The sequence below is a fragment of the Canariomyces notabilis genome, assembly GCF_033297395.1.
Source record: "Canariomyces notabilis strain CBS 508.74 unplaced genomic scaffold N656scaffold_1, whole genome shotgun sequence".
NCBI lineage: Eukaryota > Fungi > Ascomycota > Sordariomycetes > Sordariales > Chaetomiaceae > Canariomyces > Canariomyces notabilis.
The window spans coordinates 2,524,936-2,538,933 of record NW_027041823.1 but is presented as its reverse complement, the minus strand read 5'-3'; the positions used below and the strand labels follow the sequence as shown (position 1 = coordinate 2,538,933).

General features: G+C 54.5%; 5 protein-coding genes across 5 annotated transcripts in view; 1 reads left to right on the top strand and 4 right to left on the bottom strand.

The window, feature by feature from the left end:
• Positions 1 to 744, bottom strand: part of N656DRAFT_774022 (uncharacterized protein) — a 797-nt gene extending 53 nt beyond the window's left edge. Inside the window, exons 1-2 of the mRNA XM_064814180.1 lie at positions 675 to 744; positions 11 to 574 (exon numbers count right to left, since the gene is read on the bottom strand). Coding sequence (XP_064675369.1) covers positions 274 to 438 — 165 coding nt within the window. The 5' untranslated portion in view covers positions 439 to 574; positions 675 to 744 and the 3' untranslated portion in view covers positions 11 to 273. The remainder of the gene's footprint in view (positions 1 to 10; positions 575 to 674) is intronic.
• A 1,334-nt stretch (positions 745 to 2,078) lies between these two features.
• Positions 2,079 to 3,882, top strand: N656DRAFT_774021 (thiamine diphosphate-binding protein). Its single transcript, XM_064814179.1, has 2 exons — positions 2,079 to 2,646; positions 2,739 to 3,882. The coding sequence occupies exons 1-2, from the start codon at positions 2,272 to 2,274 to the stop codon at positions 3,495 to 3,497; spliced, it is 1,134 nt and encodes a 377-aa protein (XP_064675368.1). The 5' UTR covers positions 2,079 to 2,271; the 3' UTR covers positions 3,498 to 3,882.
• N656DRAFT_774020 (uncharacterized protein) lies at positions 3,751 to 5,399 on the bottom strand. Its single transcript, XM_064814178.1, has 3 exons — positions 4,731 to 5,399; positions 4,581 to 4,677; positions 3,751 to 4,394 (listed from the first exon to the last, which is right to left on the bottom strand). The coding sequence occupies exons 1-3, from the start codon at positions 5,156 to 5,158 to the stop codon at positions 4,041 to 4,043; spliced, it is 879 nt and encodes a 292-aa protein (XP_064675367.1). The 5' UTR covers positions 5,159 to 5,399; the 3' UTR covers positions 3,751 to 4,040.
• A 2,196-nt stretch (positions 5,400 to 7,595) lies between these two features.
• On the bottom strand, positions 7,596 to 8,255 carry N656DRAFT_682221 (uncharacterized protein; the record flags this gene model as incomplete). Its single annotated transcript, XM_064810573.1, has 2 exons — positions 7,596 to 8,019; positions 8,086 to 8,255. Coding segments are annotated over 2 exons (594 nt in total), but the record flags the coding sequence as incomplete, so codon positions are not given.
• Positions 8,256 to 8,706: 451 nt separating this feature from the next.
• Positions 8,707 to 9,978, bottom strand: N656DRAFT_699487 (DUF914-domain-containing protein; the record flags this gene model as incomplete). Its single annotated transcript, XM_064810790.1, has 1 exon — positions 8,707 to 9,978. One exon carries the CDS (start codon positions 9,976 to 9,978, stop codon positions 8,707 to 8,709), a length of 1,272 nt encoding a protein of 423 aa, XP_064675365.1.
• Between the last annotated feature and the right edge of the window lie 4,020 nt (positions 9,979 to 13,998).

Sequence of the window (13,998 nt, the reverse complement as noted above, 5' to 3'; positions counted from 1 at the left end):
GGAGAGCGACGACGAGGGGGAGAGCGACGACGAGGGGGAGAGCGACGACGAGGAACTTGGATTGCTACCAGAAAAGTCGCCATTCTAGGTACCTCCCCTACGTCCGGCGTCTTCATACAGAAAGCCACGTCAAGTGTATCCCAGACCCTGGTGCAGCCTGCCAGACCGGCCGAACCCAGCACACACACCTTGCGCCTAGGCTCGGCAACTGTGGGCTGGCAACACCCGTCTGCGCTCTGGCTTTTCTGCCAAGCGGCCCGTCGTCGGACAACCTCACGCTGTCAACACCGCGTTCACTTCGCGCTCAGAAGGATGGCGACGTCGAGATGGAACTGGCAGTACGGCCGAGGACTCACCCGGGTCTGACGGCGCCGCCAGCCGGGAAAGAGTGTTAGGGTCGAGGCATAAAACCCGGGGTTCAGGCCCGGAGATCGGCATTCCCTTTCTCATCGAGCTCTGGCTCAGCGGCACGCGATACCATGCATGCACTGCTCGAGATGCGAGGAGTTCGTGCTGGTGGCGTTGAAGATGGGAGCAGCGCTCGGGAACGAATGTCTGTCAAAATTTAAGTGTGCTGGGGACGCAGGGTGCTCAGCTCTCAAGAAAGGTTTCGAGTTTACGACGAAGAATCGAAACATGGGCGTCCGTAAAGTAAGAGAGTGTCGTTCACATACTACACTACGCAATCAGAACGAGCGCTTAGCGCTGTAGGCGGGGCGTTGACGAGGAATTCGTAGAGTTTCTCGTCTCTATCTCTCAGCTCTAGCGCGCATCTTGCCTTCGACGGCCGTCTCGAAATCCTGCTGGCAGGCATCCAGTTCTCGTTAGGAACTGGTTCTGGAGCTTGAGATGATTGTTCTTGTCCCGGAGCTCATGCTCATCGAACAGCCTCTCAAACGGCCGCCCAGGTCCTCTGTTTTTTTTTTTTTTCGTCGTCCTCATCATTGGGCGGCGCACGTCGCCAGCAGCACGGAACGAATCCGGGTCCAGGCAGTAGATGTTGATGTCCTACCAGCCCGGGTCCACCATGTCCACGGAAACCTCGTCCCTAGCAAGGTCGACGTCGGCCCTGCAGACCGGCTAGTCCTGCTAGTGATCCTGTTTCCCCTCTATTCTCGTACTCATGCGGAAACCAGCGGTTGCCCGCCTGTTTCGGTCGCCGAGATCAGGAATTATATCCCTGATCCTCCACCAATCTCAATGGAATGACCTCGCGCTCAGCGCTGCAGACGGGGAGCCGCACGAACCCGGGCGTGGTGGTCTCGGGAGTCAAGTCCACATTCGCAACCCCTTCCCTAAGGGGACTGGGAGAGCAGCCTGGACGCTCCTTCACATCATCCTTCTCCCAGATGTTTCTTGCCGTTTGCTATCCACGTGCGCGCTGGTTTAAGAGATCAGTCTTTGCGACATCCTCGTCGGTGCCCTTCCAGAGTCCGGGATTGTCGACCCATCGTACATCTAAGTGAAAGCCATCGTCCTAGCATGATCATTGACCCTGGGTGGCATTTTCTCTTTCATGGCGATGTATCTGGTAGCTGCGAATTGGGCGTATATGCGAAATCGGTCGGTGAATCGAACAGGGGATCTCCGTCCAGTTCGGGAGGAGTACTGGCTACTACTACCGCTATGCCACATTCTGCCCGTAGGGGGTAAAAGTAGGAAGGGGGAGATGATTTGTATACCCAGGTCCTATTTCTCACATGCAAGCAGACAGACTCAGTTACTGAAAAGCGGTGGAAGGATATCGGTGGATTTTGTGTGGTTGAAGTGGCCAAAGGTTCAAGTTCCAGATGCCCAGCCGAACCACAATAAGTACAGGAAAGTCTATGCAGTGGCAGCTTCCATTCTTCACTTACCCAAACAAAGAACACTTGTGATTAGTAGAGGTTGATACTTCGTAGTTGCCGTAAGTGTGGAATCTTGAGAGATTCGGAATGAAAGGCAGGAGCCAAGCGGCCGGACCACCTTGAGCAACAAGCAATGACAGGGATTAGTGGCGCACTAAGCCGCTCTGGCACTAGCGCGGATTTATCGTTGGGGGTTCAACGTCAAGTCCGGAACCGCCCAAAGCCTTCAATCGTTGCGAAGAAAAATTCCCTCCGGCGCTGTCAGCTCTTCGGCCTTCCGCATCACCACCATTTGCAGCGTGCCGGCTTCATTGCCCGCCTTTCTCCGTGGTCTGAAACCGGGCTTCATCAATTGACTTTGTTCCGCCCCCGTTACACTGTTTCTTTCCCGTTCTTCCTTTCACCCCTTAGCTAATCAGAGATAATGCGCGGTCTCCGGACGGCGGTCCGCCTTGCGGCGACAGCACGGCCATCGGCCGTGCGCCCTTCCGCGAGGGCTCCTCTCTTCCACAAAGCCGCTGCTGTCCCTAGCGTACAAAAACGGACGTATGCCGATGCGTCTGGCGTCAAGGAGTACACAGTCCGCGAGGCCCTGAACGAGGCGCTCGCCGAGGAGCTCGAGGCCAACCCCAAAGTCTTCATCATGGGCGAGGAGGTTGCCCAGTACAACGGCGCATACAAGGTCACCAAGGGCCTACTAGACCGTTTCGGCGACAAGCGCGTCATCGACACACCGATCACGGAGAGCGGATTCTGCGGTCTGGCGGTTGGAGCCGCGCTGAGCGGCCTGCACCCGGTGGTCGGTAGATCCCTTTGCATTGCATCTCACACCATGCCAGCTAGTTAGTTGCTTCCGCAGGAACACGCTAACGCGAAGCTTGCCCCCATCAGTGCGAGTTCATGACCTTCAACTTCGCCATGCAGGCCATCGACCAGATCGTCAACTCGGCCGCCAAGACGCTCTACATGTCGGGCGGCATCCAGCCCTGCAACATCACCTTCCGCGGCCCCAACGGCTTCGCCGCCGGCGTCGCCGCGCAGCACTCGCAAGACTATTCGGCCTGGTACGGCAGCGTGCCGGGGCTCAAGGTAGTCTCGCCCTGGTCCGCCGAGGACGCCAAGGGCCTGCTCAAGGCGGCCATCCGGGACCCGAACCCGGTCGTGGTGCTCGAGAACGAGCTCATGTACGGCCAGTCGTTCCCCATGTCCGAGGCGGCGCAAAAGGACGACTTTGTGATCCCCTTTGGCAAGGCCAAGATTGAGCGCGCCGGCAAGGACCTGACCATGGTGACGCTGTCGCGCTGCGTTGGCCAGACCCTCGTGGCCGCCGAGGCGCTCAAGAAGAAGTACGGCGTCGAGTGCGAGGTCATCAACCTCCGCAGCATCAAGCCGCTCGACGTTGAGGCGATCGTCAAGTCGGTCAAGAAGACGCACCGCCTGATGGCCGTCGAGTCTGGGTTCCCCGCCTTTGGCGTCGGCGCTGAGATCCTGGCCCTCACCATGGAGTACGCTTTCGACTACCTCGACGCCCCCGCCCAGCGTGTCACTGGTGCCGATGTCCCTACCCCGTACGCCCAGAAGCTCGAGGAGATGAGCTTCCCGACTGAGGGGCTCATTGAGCAGTACGCCGCCAAGCTGCTCCGTCTCTGATGATAGAGTTCTACTTCAGGAGCAAGGATGCGTAGAGGTGGTCATTGCCATGTTTTCAGCAAGGACGGAATGGCACAAGCCGAGGAGATGCAACTTCTGCGCATTTCGCCTCGCTTGCCCGTTTTCTTTCGCGCCGACACCTAAACGGGCCGGAGTCTTGCGAGGCAGGTGCTTGGTATTGGTTTGAAGGTGCATAGACAGGGTTTTCTGGGAAGGGCTTGTACTTGTACATTTATCTTTGTGAGCAAAGCGCAGAGCAGAGAATGCCATTGTCACCGCAACGTGACGAGTGTATCAAATGAAGGGGTATCTAGTGAACAATGTCTCCCACAATCCATGTTGAGCCGCCTGTAAAGACACCACTTCTAGAACAATCCCACATATCCCGTAAGATACGGTTTCCTGCCATGGGGTCAGAAGCAAACGCTTGGAATCTTGAGGATTAAGCCAGTCTTAGAATGCGCCTCTTATGCTCTATCGACCACCAGGTTGTCGGACCGGAAGCCCCGCGGACATGTCACCCTGGACGTTACCAACTCAACGCTACTTGGGTTTGACAAGTGCCCTGCCGCTGCACGGTCCCAGCCCAGCGATTCCTTTATCATCTTTCCCCTTCTCCACCACGAAGATTGTCCCAGGCGTGTGGCCGTTTGGACACATGTTGTCCTTTTCCCCGCCGGGGCTGGAGCTGACGACGATCTTGGTGCACGGAGTAAACATGGACGAGGCAACGTATAGCCACCCCGCGCAGCCGGGCGAGTCGGCGCAGGCGTCACAGCAGGCCACCGCCGACTTGGCTTGAACGAACTCGTTCGCGTACGGCCCCGATTCCGTGCCGATCCAGGTAGCGTCTGCTATGAAGTTGGATTCGTTTTTGCAGTCCGCTCGTATTATTGCCTGGGAAGTCTGTGAGCTTATTATTCGGCTGATTCGGGTGTCTAAGGGGTGGCTGCATGTGATTCGTTGCAGAAGCGGTTGAGAGGATAGTGAAAGGAGTGGGGAAGGGGCGGAGAGGGCGACGGTTGTGGTGGACAGAGGTAGAAGTTGCGAGAGAAAGACAATACAGTAACTGGGAACTCTTACCGTGGAAGATGGACTAGCAGAGCTTGTTGTTGAGGTGCTAGGTGATGAAAACTCGGTTGTAGGGCTTGCAGAACTAGGTCTATCTGCACTAGAGCTCCTAGGAAGAGGTCAGCGGTCGACTTCCTGACTGCTTTTGGACTCGCAACGTACCCAGACCCGGAGAGGATGCCCTTTCCTCCTAGAATTCCCAAGATAACAGCCATGATACCAAGACCAGAAAGGACAATGATAAGCCAGCCGGTTCTGGAGATCCTGTCATAGATCTGTTGGTACCATGGGCCGTCAGAATCGTCCTCCATTGCATCGGCTTCTTTATGCTCGGTCTCACGAAACGGAAAGGTGGTGGGCGCGGATTCTTGATTGGATTCGTCAATAGCGATGGACTGGGGAGGCGGGTTCTGGGAGACTTCGGCAGTAGCAATCTCAGGAAGCGGATTCTGAGAGTTCTCGGCATAGTACCGGTCTCTACTTGAAGTGCTGGAGGCGTCCTGGTGCGAGGGAGATGTCGGGAAAGCCGATGACCGTAAGATTGACACCGGCCGTGATCCAGGCTCGGCAAGCCGAGCGGGTGATGCCATGTTTAGCACCACTTCTGATTAGGCTGACTGTTTTGTAGGTATTTTAGCTATGTCAGTCAACGGCTCCAGTATCCGAGCAAGCGATTCTAGCTAATGAAGGGAAGTTCGAGGCCAGTTTTCGCGGCAGCGGATGTTGGTCAAAGGTTTGGTACGAAAATTCGAGTGTCGGCACGCTGAAAGGGAAATCCAGGTACAATGATTTGCGAATGTCTCGGGAAGGAGAAGCTTATACTTACACAATGTCCATCTGATTCGACCATGTGGATTATGGTCGTTGTCTGGAAGGCTGATGACAGGTGGAGAATGACAACCGACCGCACAGCAATGACTGCCAGAGGCACACCAGTGGGTTGTAAATGCTGGTTGACAGGCGGCAAGTCAGATGCCAGTGGGTTGCAGCCACCCGTCCTGCAGAAGTAAATGCGTTAGGGGAAAGATCGGGAAGTCGCACAGGATGGAAACCGGGATCAGATGAGAAGGATGAGGCTTCCGAGACCGCCGGTCCCTCGTAGTACGCCCCGGTAGGTGAAAGTACTCTTAGCAGCGAAATCGCAGTCTCCGTGTGTTAAGCCAGGTCATTTGACTGAAGGCGATTCTAACTCGAACAGTGGATTTCCCCCTTGGGCTGTTGTAGCCTGTGGAGGACCGCATCGATGCTTTCCTCGCCAGGCTGGTGTTGGGGCTTTGATGGGCAGGTACTAACATCGAAACCAGCCCAGCTCAAAGCCTCAATATTGACAGAATTAAATACATGATTGTTCACAAAGAAATTCTGCACCCAGCGCAATGTTGTGCAAACAGACCGGTGTTCAATCCCAGATTCAATTGTTCCGCCCTGAGACACCTAGGTACGACAGGCAAACAAGTGAAAGAAAGGTGAGCCCTTGCATTCCGAGTCCTGATAAACATTAAACACCATCCAAAGGCAGAAATGGTCCCGTGTTATGCTGTGAGCTTTATTTGAGACTCCCACCTAACCACACTGTCCTGTATGCGTTCTACTTCGGTTCAGACGAATCCACTGCCGATTTGTGTGAGCTATGAAAACATTCATCTCGAGACGGTGCGAAATCAATACTTCAAGGGCAAAGACTCCATCCAGACTGGTTCTCATCCGGTTTTTGGTTCCAATTCGGGCTCCAGGCCTGATCTCACATGCCACAGTTCTCATGGCATCGTGGAGCCAGTGATCATCACTCCATTCCGGCCTGTACTGTTGCTGGGGGATGCCCAAGGCATTACTTGTAGTATTGGTCTCTGAGTTTGCGAGCGTCGCCTTTTTTTGACTTGGAATATTATCATGATGGGTCCGACGGGCTCTGTAACGTGAAGTTCTGATAGCTAGAAGAGTGGTTTTAAGAATGCTTACTTGGAGCTGAAAAAGGGACATCGAGAGCAAAAGTATGCTGTGATTGCTGCCATTGTGGTTGTCAACAAGAGAAACTGACCAAAGAAGTGGCTAAAAAGTTGGTGGCGGGAGGTATATAGGTTAGTCCAAGTGAGCAGGTCTTCAACAGGAACCACTACACTTTTCAACGACGTTGTGGTGTAGCGGTTCCAGCGCAGGGTTGAGAAAATACCTGGATAGCCTCCGGTCGACGAATGGTACTGTCCCGGAGTGTAGTCTAGGCTCATACCCCCTTTTTTGCTTCAAGGTTCGATTCTTAGATGAGGCATACCTTTTTGCTTTCTTATTTTCTACTATGTTCTTCTCTTCCTCTCATTTGCTCTATCTCCTTTCTTAAAGAAGTGTTTTAACACATACTCTGCTATGCTTATCATTCCAAAAACAAACGTTGGTAGAAACATCAAGGAAGACACACGATGAGTCGGTTACTTCCAAACTCGGTGGCAGAGTGTTTTGACTTGTAGGGTACGGAAATCTGAAGGCTACCTTACGAATGCACACCTTGAACAATATTGTGACTGTCATAACTTGATCCTGATAGTGGGCAAGCTCAACTCCCTTGAACTGCTTACTGCTGTCTATTTGTCATGAACAATTTTAGGTAAGGTAGGTGCCGTTGCAGTTCACTCTCCATTCTCCTTAATCTGGATCCTAGCCGTCGTACCCTGCACTTACTACCTACCTTATTCAAGGGATTTAACACACATGCCCGGAACAGCTTAACAATTGCCCCCCTCGTCCCTGGACATCAATACCTATCTCTATCGTCTCGTCTAGATACACGCTCAGATCCTCTAACCACCCAACCCAATCTACTTACCAACTTGAATCCCCGTCCCGTTGTGCCCGTTCAGGTTCTCTCCCACAGCCCCAGGCCATACACCCACATCCCCTTCTGGTAGTACTACCGCAGCTCACCGCTCTCAGCAGCACCACTTTCACCCTCCTCAACAACCTGCCCGCCCGGCCCCTCACCTGCTTCAAGTTCCAAGCCCCCTTTGTCTCCATGTCATCCACCTCCACCTCCACCTCGTCCTCCTCCTCGTTCTCGCGCGGGGGTATGTCCCGCCTCAGCACTTTCTCGACATATCCCCCTGGAACCCCCTCCCTTAGCGCGTCCTTGATCCCCCTATTCATCCGATACACGTACTCGTCCCCTGGGAGGTGCTGCTGTCCTTCGTGGTCGTGGTTGTGGTCGTCGGCCCGCTGGAAGTCAATGTACACCAGCACGGGCAGCAGCGTCTTCTTCTGACATTTGCTCCGAGTCCTCCTGGCCCAGAGCCTAGTACTAGACTTATGACCAACAGCAGGCCAGAACTCAGCCTCGAGCATGCGCTTCTCGTAGGCGTAGGGCACGCCCTCGTTGATGTCGAGCTGGGCCTCGTCCTCGGGGGAAAGGTTGTATACGAGGCCCCAGACTTGGTTCGCATAGTCGTCGTTACTAGTTCTGGTGCTGGTATTGCTGCCGCCGTTGTCCTTCGTGCTGCCATCAGTCGCCGCCGTGCCTCTGGTCTCCGACCCGGGCTTGGGGTCAGGAGTCACAGTAACCGGGACAATGTTGGCGTATCCACGAGCGTTGATGAACCATTTGTAGCCGCGAAAACGGCCGACGCCCATGAAAGGGGACGCGGGACATCGGAGAGCCATTTGCTCCTTCCACATATTACTTCCATAGCCCAAGTAAGGGGTTGAAGGCTGGCCCTGGGCTGACGCCATTCTCGCTGTCGGTCTGTGGTATGACCAGTAGGGGACTGGAGGAAAGGAGCTGTACATGTGCAGGAGCAAGTCAAGGGCAAAGCAAAGCCCGCTGCGTGGTGAGGGGCTGGACGAAGGGGGAGGGTCATCTTAAGATGACTGCATACAGATGTCTGACTAAGAGCGGCTCAAGAACAAGGGGTTGAATGAGCTGACCCGGTAATTAGACCCTAACCCAAGTTGAATATTCGCAGGACACCCCTGATCGGCTTCTTGTGAACAAAGCCCGAGATACATTGCTTCCGAGACACTTTTGACATTATCAAACCATCCAAAAGTCTTGTCATATTTGAAATCGACTTCCAACTTTCCAACCATGCACAACAATAGCCGCGAACACGACTCAGTACCCATCACTCCCACTCCTGCTCCCACCGCCATCACCCTAAGCCTGATGGGCCACCCCCCCAGCGTTTCCAACAACCAAGCCCTTCTTCCTCGCCTCATGCAGCGCCCTCAGCTTGGCCGTCCCAATACCAGTGACACCATGCCTCTGGTTCTCCCCCAGCCACGGTTTCTTGGAATCGCCAAGGATGCTGCCAGACAAGAAGTAGACAATCAACCCGCATAAAATGAGGACAAAGGCAATGGGGTACATCCAGTGGACCGTAAGCCCAAAAACCCGAGTCCCAATAATGACACCCCAAAAGTTCGCCGTCAGCAAGTTGACATCAAAGATGGCGGCGCTGCCCATGCGCAAGATCAAGGGGGCAAACGAGTAAAAGATGCTCAGGCACAGCGTGTAGCCGACCAACCAGCCAGCCACGTCGCCGTTCCAAGTGGCACCCTCGAACGAGTGCCGGTCGAATATCGCGGCCTGAACGCCGTTGATGCACACGCCAAAGATGCCCAGAAACGAAAGCACCTCGTACACCGGCCGCTTGCTGACGAACCACTCCTCAAACACGTTGCTGATCCCGTACAGCGTCGCGCCGAGCAGGGCAAACAGGTCCCCCTTGAGCATATCCCGCCCAGTACCACCGTTGGAACCCGTAATGTGGTCGCTGGCAAGCAGCAGGCCCATGCCGCCGCAGCAAATGAGGATGCCCGTGATCTGCACCAGACGGTACCGCACGCGGAGGAGCGTAAACGACAGGATGACGACGCAGACAATGGCCCAGAAGTTGATGAGCTGGGCCGAGAGGATGTTCGTGTAGTAGTACGCCAGCACGGTGAAGTAGTTCCCCTCGACGTCCAGGAAGCTGAGGATGAAGTACTTCCAGGCGTCGCGCCACACAATGCCCAGCCACTTGCGCCAGCCGTAGTGGTACAGTGTGATGGGAAGCCAGACCAGAGTGAGGAGAGCGTAGTTGAAGAGGGTCTGGAAAGCGGGGATGACGGTCCCTACGCTTGACAGGAAGCTCGTGAAGGTGTTGGTTCCCGTGATGCAGAGCGCGAGGATCTGGCCGACGGCGATGACCAGCCAAAAGTCGGCGGTCAGCAGGTACGAATACCAGTGTGTGTTGCGAGCCTCGAGCTGCTGGAGGCCGGCCGCTACCGCAGCGGCTTCGGCATCGGAGGACAGCGAGGTGCGGGTCTCGCCGGTACCGACAGCGGTGGTGTTGATGGCGCCTGTCGTTCCGTAGCCGCCGCCTTCGCTGTCGACCTTGGACAGGACCGGCTCAGCGGTCAGGGTGGGGTTGTTTGTCGCGGCCATGTTGACTCGAAAAATCCGCGCGACAACCCTTATGGGAAAGTTTCTCGAATCGGAGCGCGGCCGAGCAGTGTCAATAGCGGTTTAGATAGACGCAACACTTGCGATCACAAAACCGGCTCCGAGAGAGGGATACCGAAATACGTATAGTGGTATCAAGAAACGCCGCAGGTAAGTCTTTCTTACGTCCCCTTCAGCAAGCGCAAAGACTTCAAGTCGCTTGCTGTTCAGCTATTGCCGCCTGGGCCAGCACATAAACCTCAGTGCTGGCGAGTAGAGAGAGTCAAGGAACGCCGATCTGGAGAGGTGCATAGGTGGGGTTGACGGCACCAAGGTTTCGGTCTGCGTTAGTGCAGGTGCTCAAGCTGAAGCGTTGAGCGCTAACGTGACACTTTCAGTGAGCAGAACGAGGAAGAGACGAGGAGGAAGGGGAGAAGAAGGGCAAGAAAGAGGAAATATTGAGCGCGATTTCGAACCCAGAAGTAGGTGGGCGGACGAGGTTAGCGCGGAGGGCTAGATTCCTGCGGGTGATGAAAACCTTCCCATGGTGGTTGTGAAAAAGTCTGCATAACACCGTCCTGGTGGATCCCAATTCGGCCGTCACAGGTCTTGGCGAGGTCGAGGCGCGGGAACTGTGGGGTCACGGATGCCGTCTGGCTCCGGGAGCACCTGCCGGCCATACACCGGGAAGCCTTGCCAATCAAGCGCAACACCATTGAATACTCTTGGAGATCTTCGATATGACGCAGCAAAGTTCAATTACCCGATGGATTGGGTAAGGGCATAGACTGTTATAATCAGCGTTATAATACACTGCAATCTTTTACATACACTGCATGTGAAGCAGGCAAAAGTTGGTTGCAAATAACGTCCGGTCCCAGCTTCCTTAGCACACCCACTCGCTTCTGGACCCAGTCCCGTGGATCAGTGACCCCGCAATGAGTGGGTAGATTACGCGAGAGGAACGACTGCTGTATGGAATGCACAGTATCCGTACATAACCATGATTGCCGTATATTTTCGCCGGGTTATAAGAAGAGCTGAGTTGGGCTTTAAGGGCAACTTTCTGATAGCCGGATGCTAGGGAGTACCAGTCATCTCGAAGGGGAACATCTTGATGCGGTAAAGGAATTACCGGTACGCGGCTCCAGAAATATTCTCTCGCTTATACCAAGCATCACAGGGCTGTATCTCATCCCTTCAAGCTCATGCAGTCTATTGCGCCTGTCCCTCTATGCCCTTACTTGCTCATGTTACAGCGCTGCACTGTTCGCCCATCCGCCGACCAACTAGACCGTAGAGAACTCAACATGGAGGCGGACAACGCAACCTATTACGCTGTCGCAGACCGCCACCCATATTGTTGAAATGGAATTCTGAGTATCAGTGTCCGTAGAGTAAGCATTCGAAAGCGGGGGGTTGGTAGCCTGGCAAAGCAGGGCAGTCGTCTGTGAGTCCATATCAGAGCTAATGAATGTGAGGGGCTTGTGGACATGGAGGGTCATCAACGCCTCCAGTGGCAGCTCCACAGTTCATGCCCAGCAGGCTTTCTAGAAGGAGTCATTTGAAGGCTAAAACCGAATGGGGACCGAGCATTGCTTCTACCAGAGACAGATCTTTCCAAGGTCGTAATGGGTCGACGCGACGAAGATAGGGTTAAACTGCAATGAAGCCCGCCAGGCACGTCGGTCAAACTCAGGCGTGTAGGAGAGCAGGTGAGAGTATCATTGAGGAAGCGGGATTAGTCAAATCTCAAAATGATTAGTAGTAAGCACAACCAGGTCAGTCATGTTGCTCTTCGTGAAGCAGATTGATCCTTGGGGTTGTGGGCGACGGTGCGTAAAACAGGATGTGGAATGCTCTGATCTCATTCCAAATTGGGCTTTCAGACAGCCTTTTGAAATGCGTGCTGCAAGGCAGGGTGAGAGTGGTTGGTGATGGCGGTTGGGGAAATGACGAGTGGCACGTGGATGGTGATCCGGCAAGACTGTGCTTGAGAATGTTTCGTTGGCCTCGTCGCTTCAAAATTTCCTAGGCAGCACTCATCGACCAGACATGAGACTTGTCTGTCGATGGACGATACTGGATATGGTCTTAGTCTGACGTTAGATTGGCGTGGAAGAGCAAACGGACGGCACACATTGGCTGGCGAGATGTGATGGCGCTTTTGAACCACTTGACGGCCTGCAGCATTATTTTTGGCGATGAAAGCCACCATAGGGTTTGCAGATGTCAAAGTGCCGGCCGCACTTGGAATATTGTGTCTTCTGGTTGCCGACAGTCTCATCGCTAAGCATGGAAAGGGGTTCCTAAGAAGTTGTAATACACGGCGGACAACTGCCATGGACCGCGGAATATCAAGGTCGGCCGAGCGCGGCTCCTAGAGCTTCTCCAGGTCGCATGCAGCGCCTGTGGGTGAAAATCGGGCGGGATAGGGATCGGTCTGTTGAGCCTGGCATGCGTTACCCAGACATTTACCCGGATTTCATGAAGCCAGGATCGCTTCCTCGGAGTAGGTCACACCACAGCGGCGATGGCACGCTGAGTTGGAGTAAATGTTGGAGCGATGGACGTCGCAATCGCCGGGTGGGCGCTGCTGGATGTCACTGTAAACGTGTTTCCACGCAAAGGCTGGACCTGGGCCAGCCGCGTCCTCGAACGAACATCAGACGAAGATGCCTGCCATGGGCGCTTGGATAAGTGTCTGACGGCTCCGCGAGCTCAAGGCCCCAGTCGGGGGCCGGTACTGGGACGATCATGATTGTTCCAGTGCCGTTTCAAACAGTTCGCTGCCGGCATGTTTTGGGTACATCGGCATTCGGGAAGTTTGGGCGCTGTAACGACATCACAAGCAAATAGCGAAATAGCTGCCTGTATCAAGCAGGACTGGTAGGTTTGCTTGCCGCCGGTAATCCATGAAGGTCTGGATCTATGTTCCAAGCCAAGGGCCAGTGAGTGCCGCTACGGGCACACATCTTCGACCTTTTGCGGTGTGGTTAAAACGTGCGGAAGCATATCGTTAGCAGGTGAAACGGAAGCAGAGCGAGTTCGGATTGGAGAATCTGGATTGAGGGCTCCCCCACGTTCCCCGGGCTAATTCTCCAGTTTCAGACTCGCCGTCACCGTATTTTCCGATATTGAATACCAGATTTGAGTTGGCGAAAGGTATCAAAACTCTAGCGTGAAATCCGAGCAACTTGCCTCGTGAAGGCGCCAGTGGCCTGCTGTGCCATACGTGTAGTCTTGCACTTCGTTGGGCCGACCTCAGTGATGCGGTTCAGTTGGTCTCGGCGAAACTCTCTTGATCCCCCTCCTTGGCAGTAATGAACCCCACGTCGCAAGTGATAGTGGTGGGCTAGCGTATGCTGGTTGCACAAGAACGGTAGGTCAGAGGTTGCCACCAGGTCGCATCTGCAACGTATGCCCTGCTGGGCGGGTGGCCTTTCAAGGGGAGAAAAAGAAAAAGACTCATGAATATCCGAACAGAACGTTCGGTGCTGCAAGCGATCTTGAAAATTGGATTGTCCCTTGATAGCGTCAGAAGCTAGAGGTACCAGACGGCAGAAGATGGAGAAAGCGCACCCAATCTTCGTACTTGGCTGAGCTAGAGCCCTCAAGGTGAGAAAGGGGCCCTTGGCATCCTCGCTCTCTCCCGAGTCCCGTCGCTCCCCGACCGGCCTCGCAACGTTGCCCTTGGTCCTCCCAACGTTGCCCTTGGTCCTCCCAACGATCCCCTTCGTAAAGATGAGTGTTTGGGAGCAACTGTCCCAAAACTGCAAAATTCTTCAAGATCGAACCATATTGTGCCGAGACAATCTTTAGGCTTCTCCAATTTCCATATTTCTGCGACTGGCTTGCATAGCAGAGGCGCCTGACATCAGTGTGGTAGTACGTATGTACTGTACCTATTACACAGCATGTCATCATCCGGGAAGGTGACCGAGCTCTCCCGCTCATCAGCGAGCGGTTTCCCGAATTTGTGGTGCCGCTGGGTTCCTTCTCCCAGCGCGGTTCTCACCTTCT

Coding starts and splice junctions, on each gene's coding strand:
- N656DRAFT_774021 (XM_064814179.1), top strand. CDS start 2,272: ATGCGCGGTCTCCGGACGGCGGTCCGCCTTGCGGCGACAGCACGGCCA. Junction 2,647..2,738: donor TGAGCGGCCTGCACCCGGTG/GTCGGTAGATCC, acceptor TGCCCCCATCAG/TGCGAGTTCATGACCTTCAA.
- N656DRAFT_774020 (XM_064814178.1), bottom strand. CDS start 5,158: ATGGCATCACCCGCTCGGCTTGCCGAGCCTGGATCACGGCCGGTGTCA. Junction 4,678..4,730: donor GGCATCCTCTCCGGGTCTGG/GTACGTTGCGAG, acceptor ACCTCTTCCTAG/GAGCTCTAGTGCAGATAGAC. Junction 4,395..4,580: donor CTGCTAGTCCATCTTCCACG/GTAAGAGTTCCC, acceptor CAGACTTCCCAG/GCAATAATACGAGCGGACTG.